Source organism: Cnephaeus nilssonii (assembly GCF_951640355.1).
Source record: "Cnephaeus nilssonii genome assembly, chromosome: 24".
NCBI lineage: Eukaryota > Metazoa > Chordata > Mammalia > Chiroptera > Vespertilionidae > Cnephaeus > Cnephaeus nilssonii.
Genome location: NC_137095.1, coordinates 4,950,856 through 4,969,122, shown reverse-complemented (window position 1 = coordinate 4,969,122; position 18,267 = coordinate 4,950,856). Strand labels below are relative to the sequence as shown.

At 62.2% G+C, this 18,267-nt stretch overlaps 1 protein-coding gene across 3 annotated transcripts in view; it reads right to left on the bottom strand.

The window, feature by feature from the left end:
* The window catches only part of LOC307094899 (cell migration-inducing and hyaluronan-binding protein), a 147,790-nt gene that overhangs the window by 32,604 nt on the left and 96,919 nt on the right, over positions 1–18,267 (bottom strand). For all 3 annotated transcript variants that reach the window (XM_079764050.1, XM_079764051.1, XM_079764052.1), the window contains 5 exons: positions 9,699–9,874; positions 6,170–6,379; positions 3,974–4,179; positions 2,465–2,534; positions 727–855 (listed from right to left, as the gene is read on the bottom strand). In XM_079764050.1, coding sequence (XP_079620176.1) covers positions 727–855; positions 2,465–2,534; positions 3,974–4,179; positions 6,170–6,379; positions 9,699–9,874 — 791 coding nt within the window. The remainder of the gene's footprint in view (positions 1–726; positions 856–2,464; positions 2,535–3,973; positions 4,180–6,169; positions 6,380–9,698; positions 9,875–18,267) is intronic.

The window sequence follows — 18,267 nt, the reverse complement described above, 5'->3', positions numbered from 1 at the left end:
TCCATCCATCCATCCATCCATCCATCCACCCACCCATCCATTTATCCATCCATCCATCCATCCATCCATCCATCCATTCATCCATCCATCCACCCACCCACCCACCCATCCTTCCATCCATCCATCCATCCTTCCTTCCATCCATCCACCCATCCACCCATCCATCATCCTTCCTTCCTTCCTTCCTTCCTTCCTTCCTTCCTTCCTTCCTTCCTTCCTTCCATCCATCCATCCACCCATTCATCCATCCACCCACCCACCCACCCATCCATCCATCCATCCATCCTTCCACCCACCCACCCACCCACCCATCCATCCATCCATCCATCCTTCCATCCACCCACCCATCCATCCTTCCATCCATCCATCCACCCATCCATCCATCCATCCATCCACCCATCCATCCATCCATCCATCCATCCACCCATCCATCACCCATCCATCCACCCACCCATCCATCGTTTCATCCAGCGCAGGTCATGCTAAAGATCTCTCTCTCCCGTTTGGCCTACGCCCTCGTTGGCTCTCGTTTTGTTTTTGACCCTGAACGTGTCTGTTCTTCTCTGGGGGCCATGGTTTCTCATCTGCCCCATCAGGGACTGGGCCCGAGGGCCAGCCTGACACCCAGGGCTCCCCGTACCCACTGTCCCCGCGCCCCCAGCCCCATGCCCGCGTCCGCAGCTCCGGTCTCGTGGCAGCCCTGATGGGGGGTCCGGGGAGACTCACCCGGTAGTTGGAATGTGCCCGGTTGTTGTGGAACCTCCCCAGGGGGATGTGCTCAGAGTAGCCCGGGGAGTAGGTGCCCACGGAGGGGCCGGTCGGCACGTGGTGGAAGATGAACCAGAATCCCGTCTCCTGTTGGGGAGGGACGGGAAGGCACGGGACTCAGCGCCCGGCGGCTTCTGGCCGGGGCGGCCGAATGGCCCCAACCCCCCGCCCCTCGCAACAGGCCCACTGCCCACACCCAAACACACCTCGGAAACAGTGAAAAGCTGGAGGCAAAGGCACTTTGGGGGGGGGGGGCCACCCCGTCTGTTAAAACCCTTCATCGGGTCTGACTACCGGCCAGACTCCACGCAGCTGGGTGTCAGCGCCATCTCCCCGGGCAGGTAATGGGGGGGGCGGGAGGGGTTCGTGGTGTTCTCGGCTTCTCTCTCTCCTTCTACAGACATGGAGGCCGGGCCCAGGGCCCAGGGCCGATACTGCCCCGCTCAGGGTCCCTCGGGGTGAGTGGCAGGGAGGGATGGGGGAGGGGAGCGAGGCCCTGTTGGTATCCCGTGGTGCCCTGGGCACGTGAGCTCCCCCTACCTGTGTCTCCTCACCCACCCAGTCCCCACCTCGTAGGGTGAACACGAGAACGGAATTATTTGGCTTAAAGACTGCTGGCGTGCCAGGCACTGGTCTAAGCGACAGCGATTTCAGTCTGACATGAGTTATCCTATATAATCAAAAGGTAATATGCAAATTGACCATCACGCCCTCGCACAAGATGGCCGCCCCCATGTGGTCACAAGATGGCCGGCAGGGGAGGGCAGTTAGTGGTGACTGGGCCAGCAGGGGAGGGCAGTTGGGGGCGTCCAGGCTGGCAGGAGAGGGCACTTGGGGGCAACCGGGCCTGCAGGGGAGGGAGGGCAGATGGGGGGAACCAGGCCAGCAGAGGAGGGCAGTTGGGGGCAATTGGGCTGGCAGGGGAGGGCAGTTGGGGGCAACCGGGCTGGCCAGGGAGGGCAGTTAGGGGTGACCGGGCCAGCAGGGTGGGGCAGTTGGGGGCAACTGGGCCTGCAGGGGAGGAAGCGCAGATGAGGGGGGGACCAGGCCGGCAGGGGAGGGCAGTTGGGAGCAATCGGGCCAGCAGGGGAACAGTTAGGCATCGATGAGGCTGGCAGGGGAGTGGTTAGGGGCCGATCAGGCTGGCAGGCAGGCAAGCGGTTGGGAGCCAGCAGTCCCGGATTGTGAGAGGGATGTCCAACTGCCACTTCAGGGATCGGGCCTAAAAGGGCAGTCGGACAACCCCCGAGAGAGGGTTCCCAGATTGGAGAGGGTGCAGGCTGGGCTGAGGGACACCCCCTGCCAGTGCACGAATTTCGTGCACCGGGCCTCTAGTCTATATATATATATAAACCTAAGCGACCGTTACCACCAGACGACCGGCCGGTAGCCATGGTGTGCCCTGACCACCAGGGGGCAGATACTTAATGCAGGAGCTGCCCCCTGGTGGTCAGTGTACACCCACAGCCAACCTCCCATGGTCCCTCCCCCGCCGAGCTGGCCGGCCCTGACCAGCCCCGATTGGTGGCCAGGCTGAGGGATCCCATCTGCACTCTGTTCCCATTGGCTACGATCACCAGGGGACACAGGCACAGCCATCGCTGAAAACCAGGGCACCCCTCAGGCCTGGGGCTCGGCACACACGTACCTCAGGGTTGGCGGGGGGCCCCCCCCCCGGACCCCCCCCCCCGCTCACCTCGGACCCCGCGGCGGAGCAGTTCACCAGGTTGTTGTTGGGGTTGGCCATCCAGAAGGTGGACACGCCGCTGCGGGGAGGGGGGGACAGGGTCAGACACGGTGCCAGCCCCGCACTGTGCGGGGGGGGGGGGGGGGCGGGCGCGGGAGGGGGTGCTGTGGGCTCGCCTCGCTGCCGCTGCTCCCAGCAGCCCCTTAGCGATCGGGAAACCCTGGATTTTTTAAATCTGAAACCCACTGCTCTCAGGGGAGGGGGGTGCACGGAGCCTCAGGACTTGACCTGGGCCTGGCTCTGTGGGTGGCCGGGCCTGCGTGTGGGTGGAGCCTGAGATGGTGGGAAACAAACCGGAGGCAGCACGGTGGCCATGTCTCAGGGAGCGGCCCGGGCTCAGAAGGCCGCCGCACAGGGAGCGGTCTCTCTGGTCCACACGCCATCTGTGTGGCCCACGTGGGAGCCGAGGGGCAGCCACGCCGCAGAGGGCACTACGTGGCGCCAGGAGAGGGCGCTACGTGGCACCAGGAGAGGGCGCTACGTGGCATGAGGAGAGGGCGCTACGTGGCACCAGGAGAGGGCGCTACGTGGCACCAGGAGAGGGCGCTACGTGGCGTAAGGAGAGGGCGCTACGTGGCACCAGGAGAGGGCGCTACGTGGAATGAGGAGAGGGAGCTACATGGCACCAAGAGAGGGCGCTATGTGGCACCAGGAGAGGGCGCTACGTGGCACCAGGAGAGGGCGCTACGTGGCGTCAGGAGAGGGCGCTACGTGGCACCAGGAGAGGGCGCTACGTGGCACCAGGAGAGGGCGCTACGTGGCACCAGGAGAGGGCGCTACGTGGCGCCAGGAGAGGGCGCTACGTGGTGTCAGGAGAGGGCGCTACGTGGCGTCAGGAGAGGGCGCTACGTGGAATGAGGGCGCTACGTGGAATGAGGGCGCTACGTGGAATGAGGGCGCTACGTGGCACCAGGAGAGGGCGCTACGTGGAATGAGGATAGGGCATCATGAGAGGGCGCTACGTGGCACCAGGAGAGGGCGCTACGTGGTGTCAGGAGAGGGCGCTACGTGGCGTCAGGAGAGGGCGCTACGTGGAATGAGGGCGCTACGTGGCACCAGGAGAGGGCGCTACGTGGAATGAGGATAGGGCATCATGAGAGGGCGCTACGTGGCACCAGGAGAGGGCGCTACGTGGAATGAGGATAGGGCATCATGAGAGGGCGCTACGTGGCACCAGGAGAGGGCGCTATGTGGCACCAGGAGAGGGCGCTACGTGGCATCAGGAGAGGGCGCTACGTGGCGTCAGGAGAGGGCGCTATGTGGCATCAGGAGAGGGTGCTACGTGGCACCAGGAGAGCCCAAGGCTGAGAACCGTGGTTCTCTGGGGACAAGACGGGCGACAGGGACACCAGGGAAGAGACTGCGCCCCCTCTCAGAGCGGCGGGGGGCTTGGGGCCGGGCCAGGGGCTCGGCAGCCAGGTGTGGGCCTCGGTGCGGGCGTGGGGGCGGGGCTCTTACTTGCAGTCCTGCCGGGGCTTGGGGATGTAGCCCGGGAAGGAGTCCTCCGTGATGGCCTTGCACATCCTGCTGTCCCGGTCGGAGGGCAGGAGCGTGCCGGCCTTCACCAGGAGGCCCAGGCAGTGGTCGAAGGTGTTGCGCTCCTCCGGCCCGTCCTCCGTGAAGAAGCAGTGGCCCAGAGAGTCGTAGCCCACCACGTCCTTGACCTGCGGGGCGAGGGGGGCCTGTCACCCGCGTCCGGCGGCTCATGGGCTCGCCACGCACCCCCACGCAGCAGACAGCGCCTGCCATGCCCCAGACTCCGCGGGGAGCATGTGTGTGTGTGTGGGGGGGGATGGAGCTGTTCTGGCCAAGGCTCCAAGGGCTGGGAAGAGGGATAAAGCATGAGAAGCAGGTGTGGCCCCAACTGGTGTGGCTCAGTGGGTAGAGCGTCGGCCTGCGGACTGAAGGGTCCCGGGTTTGAAACTGGGCAAGGGCACAGGCCCGGGTTGTGGGCTCGATCCCCAGTGTGGGGCATGCAGGAAGCAGCCGATCCATGAGTCTCTCTCATCATGGATGTTTCTCTCTCTCTCTCTCTCTCTCCCTCTCCCTTCTCCTCTGAAATCAAATTATAGATTTTAAAAATAAAAAAGCAAGTGTGACAATCACAAATGCACGGTGGCACCGGCCCCGGGCATCTCCTGAAACGCAGGAGGAAGCGGTGGGCTCGAGGCCACCGGGGGACGCAGGCCAGCCGAGCGGGGCAGCCGGGACTCTGGGCCAGGCAGCAAGGTGGGTCTGGTGCCGCCGGCTCGGCCGCCGTGCCCAGAGAAGCCAGGGACCCCCGCTTTGATGTGAAATCTCTCTTGGTGTTTAAATCGTGGGAGCGGATCTGAATGCTTCTTTAAACACCGTCCAGGCCAAAGGAAACACATCTGGGGCCGGCATGGCACCTGGGACATCCGGTCGTAAAGTTCACGGGGGGCGTGAGTTCGGTCGGTGTGAAGGGGGTGCAGGGCAGCGTACAATGACCGGTTTAGAGAATAAACGATCACATGTTTCTCTAAACACCGTGCGAGCCAAAGCAATCACAAGCTGGAGGTGCCACTCCAACCGTCCAGTTGGAAACGTTCATAGAAAATACTAGAGTCCTGGTGCACAAAATTCGAGCATGGAGGGGGGAGGTGGGTCCCTCAGCCTGGCCTGCACCCTCGCCAATCCAGGACTGCTGGCGTCTAACCGCTCACCTACCTGCCTGCCTGATCGTCCCCTAACTGCTCTCCCCTGCCAGCCTGATCGTCCCTAACTGCCCTCCCCTGCCAGCCTGATTGCCCCTAACTGCTCTCTCCTGCCGACCTGATTGCCCCTAACTGCTCTCTCCTGCATGCCTGATCACCCCTAACTGCTCTCCCCTGCCGGCCTGATTGCCCCTAACTGCTCTCCCCTGCCGGCCTGATCGCCCCTAACTGCCCTCCCCTGCTGGCCTGATCAACCCTAACTGTTGTCCCCTGCCGGCCTGATTGCCCCTAACCACCTCTGCCTCGGCCCCCACCACCGTGGTGGCTTTGTCTGGAAGGACGACCAGAAGATGTCCGGTCAACCTGGTCTAATTAGCATATTACCCTTTTATGAGTATAGATAAGTTGGCCCCGGCCGGCGTGGCCCCGTGGTTGAGCATCGACCTAGGAACCAGGAGGTCACGGTTCGATTCCCGGTCAGGGCACATGCCCGGGTTGCAGGCTCCATCCCCAGTGAGGGGCGTGCAGGAGGCAGCCGATCCGTGATTCTCTCTCATTGTTGATGTTTCTATCCCTCCCTCCCTCTCCCTTCCTCTCTGACATCAATAAAAATGTGTTTTGTTTTGTTTTTTAAAAAAAGAACTATGTACAAATCGAGATAGGCCGCTGGCACACAGGCAGACACCACAGCAGTCCGCGTGGTCCCCTCGCCTCGGCTCACAGACTGTCGCACTGCATGGCCCAGGGAGGACCCTCCCCCCACGCGGGCACCCTCCCCCCCTCCCCGGGACCACCACAACCCTGCGTCTTGGTGCCCTTTGGCCGGGAGCCAGCCCGTGTCCTCTTCCTTGGCTGGCAGCTGCTGTCATTTGAGGCCCCGTGGTTCCGCCCCGAGGCCCTGGACCCGGTGACCCGAGAGCCGGCTGCGTGGCGGGAGGGCGGGAGGGCGGGAGGCCGGTTCCCCCGGGAGAGTGCTCACCAACAGGCCGTTGGATCCATGGACGGTGACGCAGCGCGAGAAGGTGTGGTGGATGGACAGGTCCCGCACGTAGGTGGGCGGGTCGTAGCCACCCCGCTCGTCCAGGTCGCCCGCCAGGTGGAAGTGGATGGGGTACTGGCCCACCAGCTGCTGCCCCATGTGCCGCAGCTCCACGCCCTCCAGGTGTGCCGCTGAGAAGCCCCGGGCGAACTGGGGGAGAGACGGAGTCCGAGGAGTCGGGAGGCGCTCCCTGGCACCTGATGGGGCTGGTGGGACTGGTGGGGCTGGTGGGACTGGTGGGACTGGTGTGGCTGGTGGGACTGGTGTGGCTGGTGTGGCTGGTGGGACTGGTGTGGCTGGTGGCACCTGGTGTGGCTGGTGGGACTGGTGTGGCTGGTGTGGCTGGTGGGACTGGTGTGGCTGGTGGGACTGGTGGGGCTGGTGTGGCTGGTGGGACTGGTGGGACTGGTGGGACTGGTGGGACTGGTGTGGCTGGTGGGACTGGTGTGGCTGGTGGGACTGGTGTGGCTGGTGGCACCTGGTGTGGCTGGTGGGACTGGTGTGGCTGGTGTGGCTGGTGGGACTGGTGGGACTGGTGTGGCTGGTGTGGCTGGTGGGACTGGTGTGGCTGGTGGGGCTGGTGTGGCTGGTGGGAGTGGTGGGACTGGTGTGACTGGTGTGGCTGGTGGGACTGGTGTGGCTGGTGGGACTGGTGGGGCTGGTGGGACTGGTGGGACTGGTGGGACTGGTGTGGCTGGTGGGACTGGTGGGACTGGTGGGACTGGTGGGGCTGGTGTGACTGGTGTGACTGGTGGGGCTGGTGGGACTGGTGGGACTGGTGTGGCTGGTGTGGCTGGTGGGACTGGTGTGGCTGGTGGGACTGGTGGGACTGGTGGGGCTGGTGTGGCTGGTGGGACTGGTGTGGCTGGTGTGGCTGGTGGGGCTGGTGTGGCTGGTGGGACTGGTGGGGCTGGTGTGACTGGTGGGACTGGTGGGGCTGGTGGGACTGGTGGGACTGGTGGGGCTGGTGTGACTGGTGTGACTGGTGGGACTGGTGGGACTGGTGTGGCTGGTGGCACCTGGTGTGGCTGGTGGGACTGGTGTGGCTGGTGTGGCTGGTGGGACTGGTGGGACTGGTGGGACTGGTGGGACTGGTGTGGCTGGTGGCACCTGGTGTGGCTGGTGGGACTGGTGTGGCTGGTGGGACTGGTGTGGCTGGTGTGGCTGGTGGGACTGGTGGGGCTGGTGTGGCTGGTGGGACTGGTGTGGCTGGTGGGACTGGTGTGGCTGGTGGGACTGGTGGGGCTGGTGGCACCTGGTGGGGCTGGTGTGGCTGGTGGGACTGGTGTGGCTGGTGGGACTGGTGGGACTGGTGTGGCTGGTGGGACTGGTGGGACTGGTGTGGCTGGTGGGACTGGTGTGGCTGGTGTGGCTGGTGGGACTGGTGGGACTGGTGTGACTGGTGTGTCTGGTGTGGCTGGTGGGACTGGTGGGACTGGTGGGACTGGTGTGGCTGGTGGGACTGGTGGGACTGGTGGGGCTGGTGGGGCTGGTGTGGCTGGTGGGACTGGTGTGGCTGGTGTGGCTGGTGGGACTGGTGTGGCTGGTGTGGCTGGTGGGACTGGTGGGACTGGTGTGGCTGGTGGGACTGGTGTGGCTGGTGGGACTGGTGTGGCTGGTGTGGCTGGTGGGACTGGTGGGACTGGTGTGACTGGTGTGTCTGGTGTGGCTGGTGGGACTGGTGGGACTGGTGGGACTGGTGTGGCTGGTGGGACTGGTGGGACTGGTGTGGCTGGTGGGGCTGGTGTGGCTGGTGTGGCTGGTGTGGCTGGTGGGACTGGTGTGGCTGGTGTGGCTGGTGGGACTGGTGGGGCTGGTGTGGCTGGTGGGACTGGTGGGACTGGTGTGGCTGGTGGGACTGGTGTGGCTGGTGTGGCTGGTGGGACTGGTGGGGCTGGTGGGACTGGTGTGGCTGGTGTGGCTGGTGTGGCTGGTGTGGCTGGTGGGGCTGGTGGGACTGGTGTGGCTGGTGGGACTGGTGTGGCTGGTGGGACTGGTGTGGCTGGTGGGACTGGTGGGGCTGGTGTGGCTGGTGGGACTGGTGGGGCTGGTGGGACTGGTGGGGCTGGTGTGGCTGGTGGGACTGGTGTGGCTGGTGGGGCTGGTGTGGCTGGTGTGGCTGGTGGGACTGGTGGGGCTGGTGTGGCTGGTGGGACTGGTGGGACTGGTGTGGCTGGTGGGACTGGTGTGGCTGGTGTGGCTGGTGGGACTGGTGGGACTGGTGTGGCTGGTGGGACTGGTGTGGCTGGTGTGGCTGGTGGGACTGGTGGGACTGGTGTGACTGGTGTGTCTGGTGTGGCTGGTGGGACTGGTGGGACTGGTGGGACTGGTGTGGCTGGTGGGACTGGTGGGACTGGTGGGACTGGTGGGGCTGGTGGGGCTGGTGGGGCTGGTGTGGCTGGTGGGACTGGTGTGGCTGGTGTGGCTGGTGGGACTGGTGTGGCTGGTGGGACTGGTGTGGCTGGTGGGACTGGTGGGACTGGTGTGGCTGGTGGGGCTGGTGTGGCTGGTGGGACTGGTGTGGCTGGTGTGGCTGGTGGGGCTGGTGGGACTGGTGTGGCTGGTGGGACTGGTGTGGCTGGTGGGGCTGGTGGGACTGGTGTGGCTGGTGTGGCTGGTGTGGCTGGTGGGACTGGTGGGACTGGTGGGGCTGGTGGGACTGGTGGGGCTGGTGGGACTGGTGTGGCTGGTGGGACTGGTGTGGCTGGTGTGGCTGGTGTGGCTGGTGGGACTGGTGTGGCTGGTGGGACTGGTGGGACTGGTGTGGCTGGTGTTGCTGGTGGGACTGGTGGGACTGGTGTGGCTGGTGGGACTGGTGTGGCTGGTGGGACTGGTGTGGCTGGTGTGGCTGGTGGGACTGGTGGGGCTGGTGGGACTGGTGGGACTGGTGGGGCTGGTGTGGCTGGTGGGACTGGTGTGGCTGGTGGGACTGGTGTGGCTGGTGTGGCTGGTGGGACTGGTGGGACTGGTGGGACTGGTGGGACTGGTGTGGCTGGTGGGGCTGGTGTGGCTGGTGGGACTGGTGGGACTGGTGTGGCTGGTGTGGCTGGTGGGGCTGGTGGGGCTGGTGGGACTGGTGTGGCTGGTGTGGCTGGTGGGACTGGTGTGGCTGGTGTGGCTGGTGTGGCTGGTGGGACTGGTGGGACTGGTGTGGCTGGTGGGGCTGGTGTGGCTGGTGTGGCTGGTGGGACTGGTGGGGCTGGTGGGACTGGTGTGGCTGGTGTGGCTGGTGGGACTGGTGGGACTGGTGGGTGGGGCATAGGGAGCCGTCCCTAGTTGGCCCCCATCTCTCCCTTCCCCAGTCCGGGTGGGTGGACAGCACGCCTGTGGTTGGTACGTAAGTCTTCTCCACCCTCAGAAGGTTCCCCCGCCTCGGCCCCTCTCCTGCACCTCCGCCCCTCCGGCCGAGCCTGCCGTCCTGGGAAGTCTCGGGTGGGGGCTGTGGCCGCGCGGGCAGGTCCCCCCCTACCTTGATGTGGCCCCCGAAGGTGTCGAAGTCAAAGAAGCTGCAGATGTGGCTGGTGTAGGGGTAGCACCCGGCCTCCATCTCCCCCGCAATCACCAGGTTGCGGCTCAGCAGCCCCACCTCGGCCCGCATGTCCACGCCGTCGACCTCCTCCCCGATGTGCAGGTACCTGGGCTTCCCTAGGGCAGACGCGGGGGCGGGGACATCAGAGGGCTGCGTGTGGCCCCGGGGCTCGGGGCCCTGCCGGCTGCCTGACCCTCCTGCACGGGGCTCCCTCTGCGGCCTGCGTGGTGGCCCCAGGCCCTTTGCACAGCAGGAAGCGAGGGAGAGGAGGCTGCCTCTGAGCCAACAGCAGGCTCCCCGGCCACACATGCTCAGGTCGGGGGCAGCGGGGCAGGCACAGCTGTTTGTCCCCGGATCCGCCCCTCTTCCGCTCGGCGGTACTGACGTCTCCGGGGTGTTCGGCAGACACAGGGCTTCCCGGAGAGACAGGTGCCGGGCGCCTGCAGCTGCTGTGGGCACGGGCCGGGCAGAAGCGACGCCCACCCCCTCGGGGGCCCAGCTCTCGCCCTGTCCCCGGCTGGCATGTGGACGCGTGGGGTGATCCAGGCCTTACCGCCCCCACCACCCCGCCGAGCTCGCACCCCGATCGCCACGTGGCTGGGATTCACACGGACACGATGCACCCCCCACCCCCCTCCCTGTGAGGCCCCCACAACAATGCGGCGCCGCCCCAGCCGGTATGGCTCAGTGGGTAGCACGTTGGCCTGCGGACTGAAGGGTCCCGGGTTCGATTCCGGTCAAGGGCATGTGCCTTGGTTGCGGGCACATCCCCAGTGGGGGGCGTGCAGGAGGCAGCTGATCGATGTTTCTCTCTCATCGATGTTTGTAACTCTCTCTCCCTCTCCCTTCCTCTCTGTGAAAAATCAATAAAATATATTTTTAAAAAAACAAAACAAAAGCAATGCAGCCCCAGCCCGTCTTCACGAAAGCGAGCCCGTCCATGCCCGACGGGCTTCCACCTCCGCGTCTGCAGCCACGCTCTCTAGAAGCTTCTGTGCCCAGCACAGCGGCCGGCTCCGGGTGTCTGCACGGTCCCGCTGGACAGCGCAGGGTTCACCAGCCCCGTGCTGACCCCATCGCGCCCTCCTGCTCCCTCCCCGCTCCCTCCTCCTGGCTGGTGAGGGAGGGTGCTCTGTGCTTGTGCCCCTGGCCCCCCCCCCCCCACCCCGTGGTGGGGACAAGAGCATGAAACGGGGCAGCTGTCTCTGATTATCAGCCTGATTGCCGCCTTACCACAGGCCCCCGGGCTTTCCTGGAGCAGAGGCCCAGCCTGCTTCTCACTGTGTTGTTGTTGGTGTTCATCCTCCCCCGAGGACACGTTCCCATTGGTTTTTAATTTTATTTTATTGTTATTTTTAAATATATTTTATTGAATTCAGAGAGGAAGGGAGAGGAAGAGAGAGAGGAACATCCGTGATGAGAGAGACTCATGGATCGGTTGCCTCCTGCACGCCCCACACTGGGGATCAAGCCCGCAACCCGGGCCTGTGCCCTTGACCGGGAATCGAACCCGGGACCCTTCGGTCCACAGGCCACACCAAGCCACACCTCTATCCACTGAGCCACACCAGCCAGGGCCCATTGATTTCCAGAGAGAGGGGAAGGGAGAGGGAGAGACAGAGAGAAACATCGATGGGAGAGAGACACATCGATGGATTGCCTCCTGCATGAACCCTGACCAGGGCCCGGGCCGGGGATGGAGCCCGCCACCAGGGCATGTGCCCTTGACCGGAATGGAGCCCGGGACCCTTCGGTCCGCAGGCCGGCGCTCTACCCACTGAGCCACACCGGCCGGGGCCTAGCCTGCCCCTAGCTGGCTCCTGGCCGGCCTGCTGACCTGGCTGCGGGCCCTTCCCCTCCCGGCGGGCGGCGTTTCAGGAGCAGCCACCTGTCCGGTGGCCTCGAGGCCTGGACCGCTGCTCAGCCGCCGCCTGGCGGGAGCATCAGAGCGCACGCCTCCTCCGGCCCCCCCACCCCCCGGGGCGCAGACCACATGCAAGGCCGTGGCCCACCGGCTCCCAGCCCGGAGGGGCCCCTCCCGCCTGCCTGCCCGGCCGCCCGAGGCTGGACCTGCGGGATCTCAGGTGCTGACGCCCTGGAATCTGCAGATGCGGCGGGGGGGGGGGGGGGGGGGGGGGGGGGGGGGGAGGCGGGGGAGCAGGGCGGGGGGAGGTGTTTCTCTGAAGCCCCTGAGTTCAAAGCGGCGAACCTGGCTCGCAGCAAGGCCAAGAAATCACCCCGAGGAGTCAGAGCCAGCTCCCCGGCTGCCGCACAGATGGCCCCAGTGCTGGGCACAGAAGCTTCTAGAAAGTGTGGCTTCGGCGGCCAGGGGGTCAGGAGTCCAAACCAGCCCCACAGGCCAGCGGTCACGGCCGGCAGGGCTGGGCCCCGGGCAGTGGGGGGAGGGCCTGGGGGAGGAGCTCTGTCCCTTTTGGCGTCTATACCCGCCCCCCCCCCCCCCCCCCCCGTGCCCCTTGGCGGGGGACCCCTCCTCCAGCTGCAGCCCGCATCGCCCCAATCCGCTCTGTCGCCTCCGCACCTCCTCCTGGGACCCTGACCGCCGTGTCCCGCTATGAGGGCCTCCGCGATCCCAGCAGGACCGTGTCCGCCCACAGCCTGACGCCCCCTCACACCTGGTAAGTCCCCTCTGCCAGGGCCGGCCCCATGCCCAGGCCCCACGCTCAGCCTGCCTGCAGAGTTCTTCCCACAGAAACCTGGGCCTGGCCGGCCGGCCGGCGTGGCTCCGTGGCTGAGCGTCAACCTGTGAACCAGGAGGTCAGGGTTCGCTTCCGGGTCAGGGCACAGGCCCGGGTTACAGGCTCCATCCCCAGTGGGGGGCGTGCAGGAGGCGGCCGATCCATGATTCTCTCTCATCACGGATGTTTCTCTCTCTCTCTCCCCCTCTCCCTTTCTCTCTGAAATCAATCAATCAATCATAATAATATTAATTATTTTAATTATATTAACCCTTTGCACTCGCTTGCTTTTTTCTCGATTCCTTTATTCTAATGCTAACCGTGTCGAGTCACACTCAACATCCGAGTGCAAAAGGTTAATCAATACTATTCATATTAATAAATAATAATATTAAAATGTCAACAAACACCTCAGGAATAAAAGGTGTTTTTTCATTTTAAACCTTAATTTATTTATTTTTACTTTTATCACATACTTTTGTGCTCTATCTACACTGAGTGGCCAGATGATGATGATCTCTGAACGCATAATCATCTGGCCACTCAGTGTACATCCTATATAATAAAAGGCTAATATGCAAATGGTCCCCTCGACCAGGAGTTCGACCAGCAGGCAGGCCGGCCAACCGCCCATGTCCCCTCCCCCTGGCCAGGCTGGCTGGACCCCACCCATGCACGAATTCATGCACCGGGCCTCATATATATATATATATATATATATATATATATATATATATACACACACACACACACACACACACTGAGTGGCCAGATTATGATGATCTCTGAGCGCATAATCATCTGGCCACTCAGTGTACTTCTCTTGAGCACCTCATTGATTTGATATCAAAGATACTATAAATCGTGCACCTGATCAGTTTTTTTCCCTTTGCACCGGCTGATAGAAAGCTCAGGGCAAATAGGTGGCTGATCTCCAGCCAAAGTCTAGAATCCTTTTGGGACCCATTTGAGATACAAATACACGGAGTGGCCAGACGACTATGCGTTCAGAGATCATCATCATCTGGCCCCTCGGTGTAAAAAGGCAATGCCACATCCAAGGTCATGATCATTAACTCTCCTATTTCCTGTGAAGGGCACTATAACTTCGTAATAAAAGTTTTCGACGACAGCCATCTTCCAAGGCTGACGGAAGCCAACAATTGTGTATTATTTCCTCTTTGAAAACTCCGGGGGCCCAGCCGGCGTGGCTCCGTGGCTGAGCGTCAACCTGTGAACCAGGAGGTCAGGGTTCGATTCCCGGTCAGGGCACATGCCCGGGTTGCGGGCTCCATCCCCAGTGGGGGGCGTGTAGGAGGCAGCTGATTGATGTTCCTCTCTCATCAATGTTTCTAACTCTCTCTCCCTCTCCCTTCCTCTCTGTAAGAAATCAATAAATTTCTTTTTTTTTTTAAAAGGTGGCTCCAGCGTGAGCAAAGGCGGTGCCGGCAGTCAGGGGAAGGAACGCCCATTCTTGCACAAATCTTCATGCATCGGGCCTCTAGTCGGGCTATACAATAAAGACACGGCTTGCAGTCCGTGGTGCTGCCGCTGGCTCTCCATCAGAGAGGGCAGCGTCCCACCCAGACCCAGCTTTCCTTCTCCTGCCGGTCTTTTCTCAACCCCTCACCGCCCCCTCTCAGGGTCACCGAACCTGGCTGAGCTGGCGCGGCACCTAAGGCGCCCAACGTGGGGCTGAGCGTGCCATGGCCGGGCCGGCTCGCCACAGCCACGCTGCTGCAGCTCTGGCCCTGCCCCCCAGCCCTCTCCCCGGGGCAGGCACGCTGCTGGCCACTCTGGGGTCAGGAGGAGGATAAGCATTGAGGGCCATTGGGCAGGGGAAAGCAGACCCATGTGCCAAGCGAGGCTCTGACCCAGCGGGGCCAGCGCGTGTGCAGGACGGGCCGGGGCCTGCCCTCCGGGCCCCCGAGGACCAGCCTGAGGGGCTCGGGGCGGGTCCCGGGGAAGCGCAACGTGAAGCCACGGAGTCCGGGTTCCTCCCGCCGCCCGGCCGGCTTCGGGGGGAGATGCGGGATCAGGACCTTTAGGGAGGGGGACGGCGGAGGTCACACAGCCTGGGGCCGGGCCGCTCTGGGCTGGAATCCTGCCCGGCCCACGCCCACCGGGGAGACGTGCGTGGCCGGCACCAGCACCCCCACACCTTCGGGGTGACGGTCACGCTCTGCCTGCACTGTCGCCACGTGGCCTCTCGCGTGCAGCCACGGACATGGGAAACCCGGCTCACGTGTCCGAGCAACGGACTTTCTAACTTTAGTGGGAATTTTATTTATTTATATTTTTATAAAGTTACCATGCTTTTTAAAAATTTATTTATTGATGTCAGAGAGGAAGGGAGAGGGAGAGAGACAGAAACATCAATGACGAGAGAGAATCATGGATCGGCTGCCTCCTGCATGCCCCACACTGGGGATGGAGCCCGCCACCCGGGCCTGTGCCCTTGGCCGGAATCGAATCCGGGACCCTTCAGTCTGCAGGCCGACATGCTATCCACTGAGCCACACTGGCTAGGGCTATGTTTATTTACTTAAAACTAGTGGCCCGGTGCACGGAATTCGTGCACATTAAAAGGGGATTAATTAGAGGAAATATTTTAATATTGCTATTTGCCCTTTCTCTAGAATAGAAGTGTCAGAGATGAAAGAAAATTAGTAAAATGTGTATGAAAATCTTCCTCCTGTCAGAGTCTGGGGTGTGCCGCGGGAACTAGAGTCAAGTCCCCGCCCACCTGCATGCACCTCAAAATCGCATGAGACTCAGACCCAGCTGGCCCCACCCCCATTGGGCGAGATCCAGACCCAGCTGGCCCCACCCTTGTCAAGCCCCACCAGGTGGGGGGTGCAGCCTCAGGTCCCCAGGCCTGGTGCTGGGGTGGGGGGAGCAGCCTGAGGTCCCCTGTCAAGCCCCACGGGGGCAGGTCCCTGCTGATTGCTCGTTAAGGCTCGTTAGGGGAACTCGGCCTCCACTGTGGGCGCCGCCATCTTGTGTTATAGAAACCCCCACCCTCCGCTGTGGGCGCCGCCATCTTTGTGGCTGAGTGACAGTCAATTTGCATATTCCCTCTTTATTAGATAGAATTATGTTTTTACTGATGTCAGAGAGAGGAAGGGAGAGGGAGAGAAAGAAAAAAACATCCATGAGGAGAGAGAATCATGAATCGGCCGCCTCCTGCACGCCCCCCACTGGGGATGGAGCCCGCAACCTGGGCATGTGCCCTGACCGGGAATCGAACCCTGACCTCCTGGTTCATGGGTTGATGCTCCACCACGAAGCCACGCCGGCCAGGCTGGAATTACACCTAAGCAGCCACATGTGGCTGGTGGCTACCGCATTAGACCCCGGATTTCCCGGAGCCTCAGTCTCCACATCTGTGGTAGCTGCCCCTGAAGAGGGAGCGGACGGAGCGTGTGCGTGTGGGCGTGTCACGGTCCTCCCGAATAGGGGTGTCACAGAACGGGGGGCAGGGCGGTCACAGCAGAGCGGAAGGCGGGGTGACCAGCGGGCAGCACGCCGCGAGGCGCTCTAATGGCCATGTCGGGAGGTGTTGGGAATTAGCCTGCGGTTGGCGAGACCAGGAATTGTTTTCTTTTTGGATGATTCACACGTTTTCATGGCTTTGTTACCCCCATCTGTTTCCCATCAGAAAACCCTTAAAAACGCCTGTTTACTGGAAGGGGGCGGGGAGGGGCGGCCCAGGAAGGCGGTGTGTCCCGCTCTGCAGCAGCCGGGGAAGCTGAACCCTGGGAGTGGGGGGGGGGCAGCCGCCCAAATGAAGGGAGCAGGTGAAGTCCTCGCTCTTTCGGGGGGAGACGGAGAGCCAGAGAGAGGGGCTGGGGCTGAAGAGAAGGCATGTGAGTCCCCAGGGCACACACACACACACATGTGCACACATGCATGCACACGCATACACTCACCCACACACACGCACATGAACACACGCACACTCACATGCACACACATGCATTCACTCACACACATGTGCACACACATGCATGCATATGTGTGCACACATGCACACACATACACGCGTGCACACATGCATGCACACACTGATATACATGCACGTACACACATGCACACGCTCACACACATGCACACACTCACACACTCACACGCACACACATTCACTCACACACATATATGTGCTCACACGCACATGCACACACACGCACACACGTACATGCGCATGCACACTCATGCACACACATGTACATGCACACATGCACACTCACTGTCACACATGCACAGGCACACTCACACACGTGCACACACACATACATGCACATATACACACACTCATGCACACACGTACATGCACACATACACACACTCACTCTCACACATGCACAGGCACACTCACACACACACGCACATGCACAGGCACACTCACTCTCACACATGCACACTCACACACACACACATGCACAGGCACACTCACACACACATGCACATACACACTCACTCTCACACATGCACAGGCACACTCACTCACACATGCACAGGCACACTCACACACACACGCACATGCACAGGCACACTCACTCTCACACATGCACACTCACACACACACATGCACAGGCACACTCACACACACATGCACAGGCACACTCACTCACACATGCACAGGCACACTCACACACACACATGCACAGGCACACACACATGCACATACACACTCACTCTCACACATGCACAGGCACACTCACTCACACATGCACAGGCACACTCACACACACATGCACAGGCACACTCACACACACATGCACATACACACTCACTCTCACACATGCACAGGCACACTCACTCACACATGCACAGGCACACTCACACACACACGCACATGCACAGGCACACTCACTCTCACACATGCACACTCACACACACATGCACAGGCACACTCACACACACATGCACAGGCACACTCACACACACATACACAGGCACATTCACTCACACATGCACAGGCACACTCACACACAGACCCCTGCCTGGGAATTCCTGACACTGTCCACCAGGAGGCGCTGGGGAGCAGGGCCCAGTGGACAGTCCTCTCTGAGTCTAACCCTTCGGGGTGCGGTCAGCTGGGGGCGGGCTGCTGCAGACACAGCCACCGGCCTCGCTAACCCAGGGCGGCTGGAGGGTCCCGAGGGAGCCAGCGTCCCCCCCTCCTCCCCTCCTCCCCTCCCCCCTCCTCCCCTCCTCCCCTCCCCCCTCCCCTCCTCCCCCCCTCCCCTCCTCCCCTCCTCCCCTCCTCCCCTCCTCCCGCACTCGGGCCCAGAGCAGCCCAGCTGTCTCTCCAACAGGCCCAAGAGGCCTCGGGAAGCAGCTGGCGCCCTGGCCAGTGTTGCTCCGTGCATAGAGCATCAGCCTGCAGACTGAAGGGTCCCAGGTTCGATTCCCGGTCAGGGCACATGCCCGGGTTGCGGGCTCCATCCCCAGTGTGGGGCGTGCAGGAGGCAGCCGATGCATGATTCTCTCTCATCATGGATGTCTCTCTCTCTCACTCTCCCTTCCTCTCTGACATCAATAAAAACGCATTAAAAAAAAAAAAAGATTGCGTTGAATTTTACTTTCTGTGGTTTTATTTCCAGAATCGTGTATTTTGAATCGAGTGGCTATGTTTTCTCACGCCACAGCCGTCTCCTGCCCCCAATCCTACTACTTGTCTGGTGTAGCTGGTATTTCTTTCTTTTTCTTTTCTTTTTATAAATATATTTCTTTGTTCATGTCCGAGAGGAAGGAAGAGGAGAGAGAGAGAGAGAAACATCCATGATGAGAGAGAATCATGGATCGGC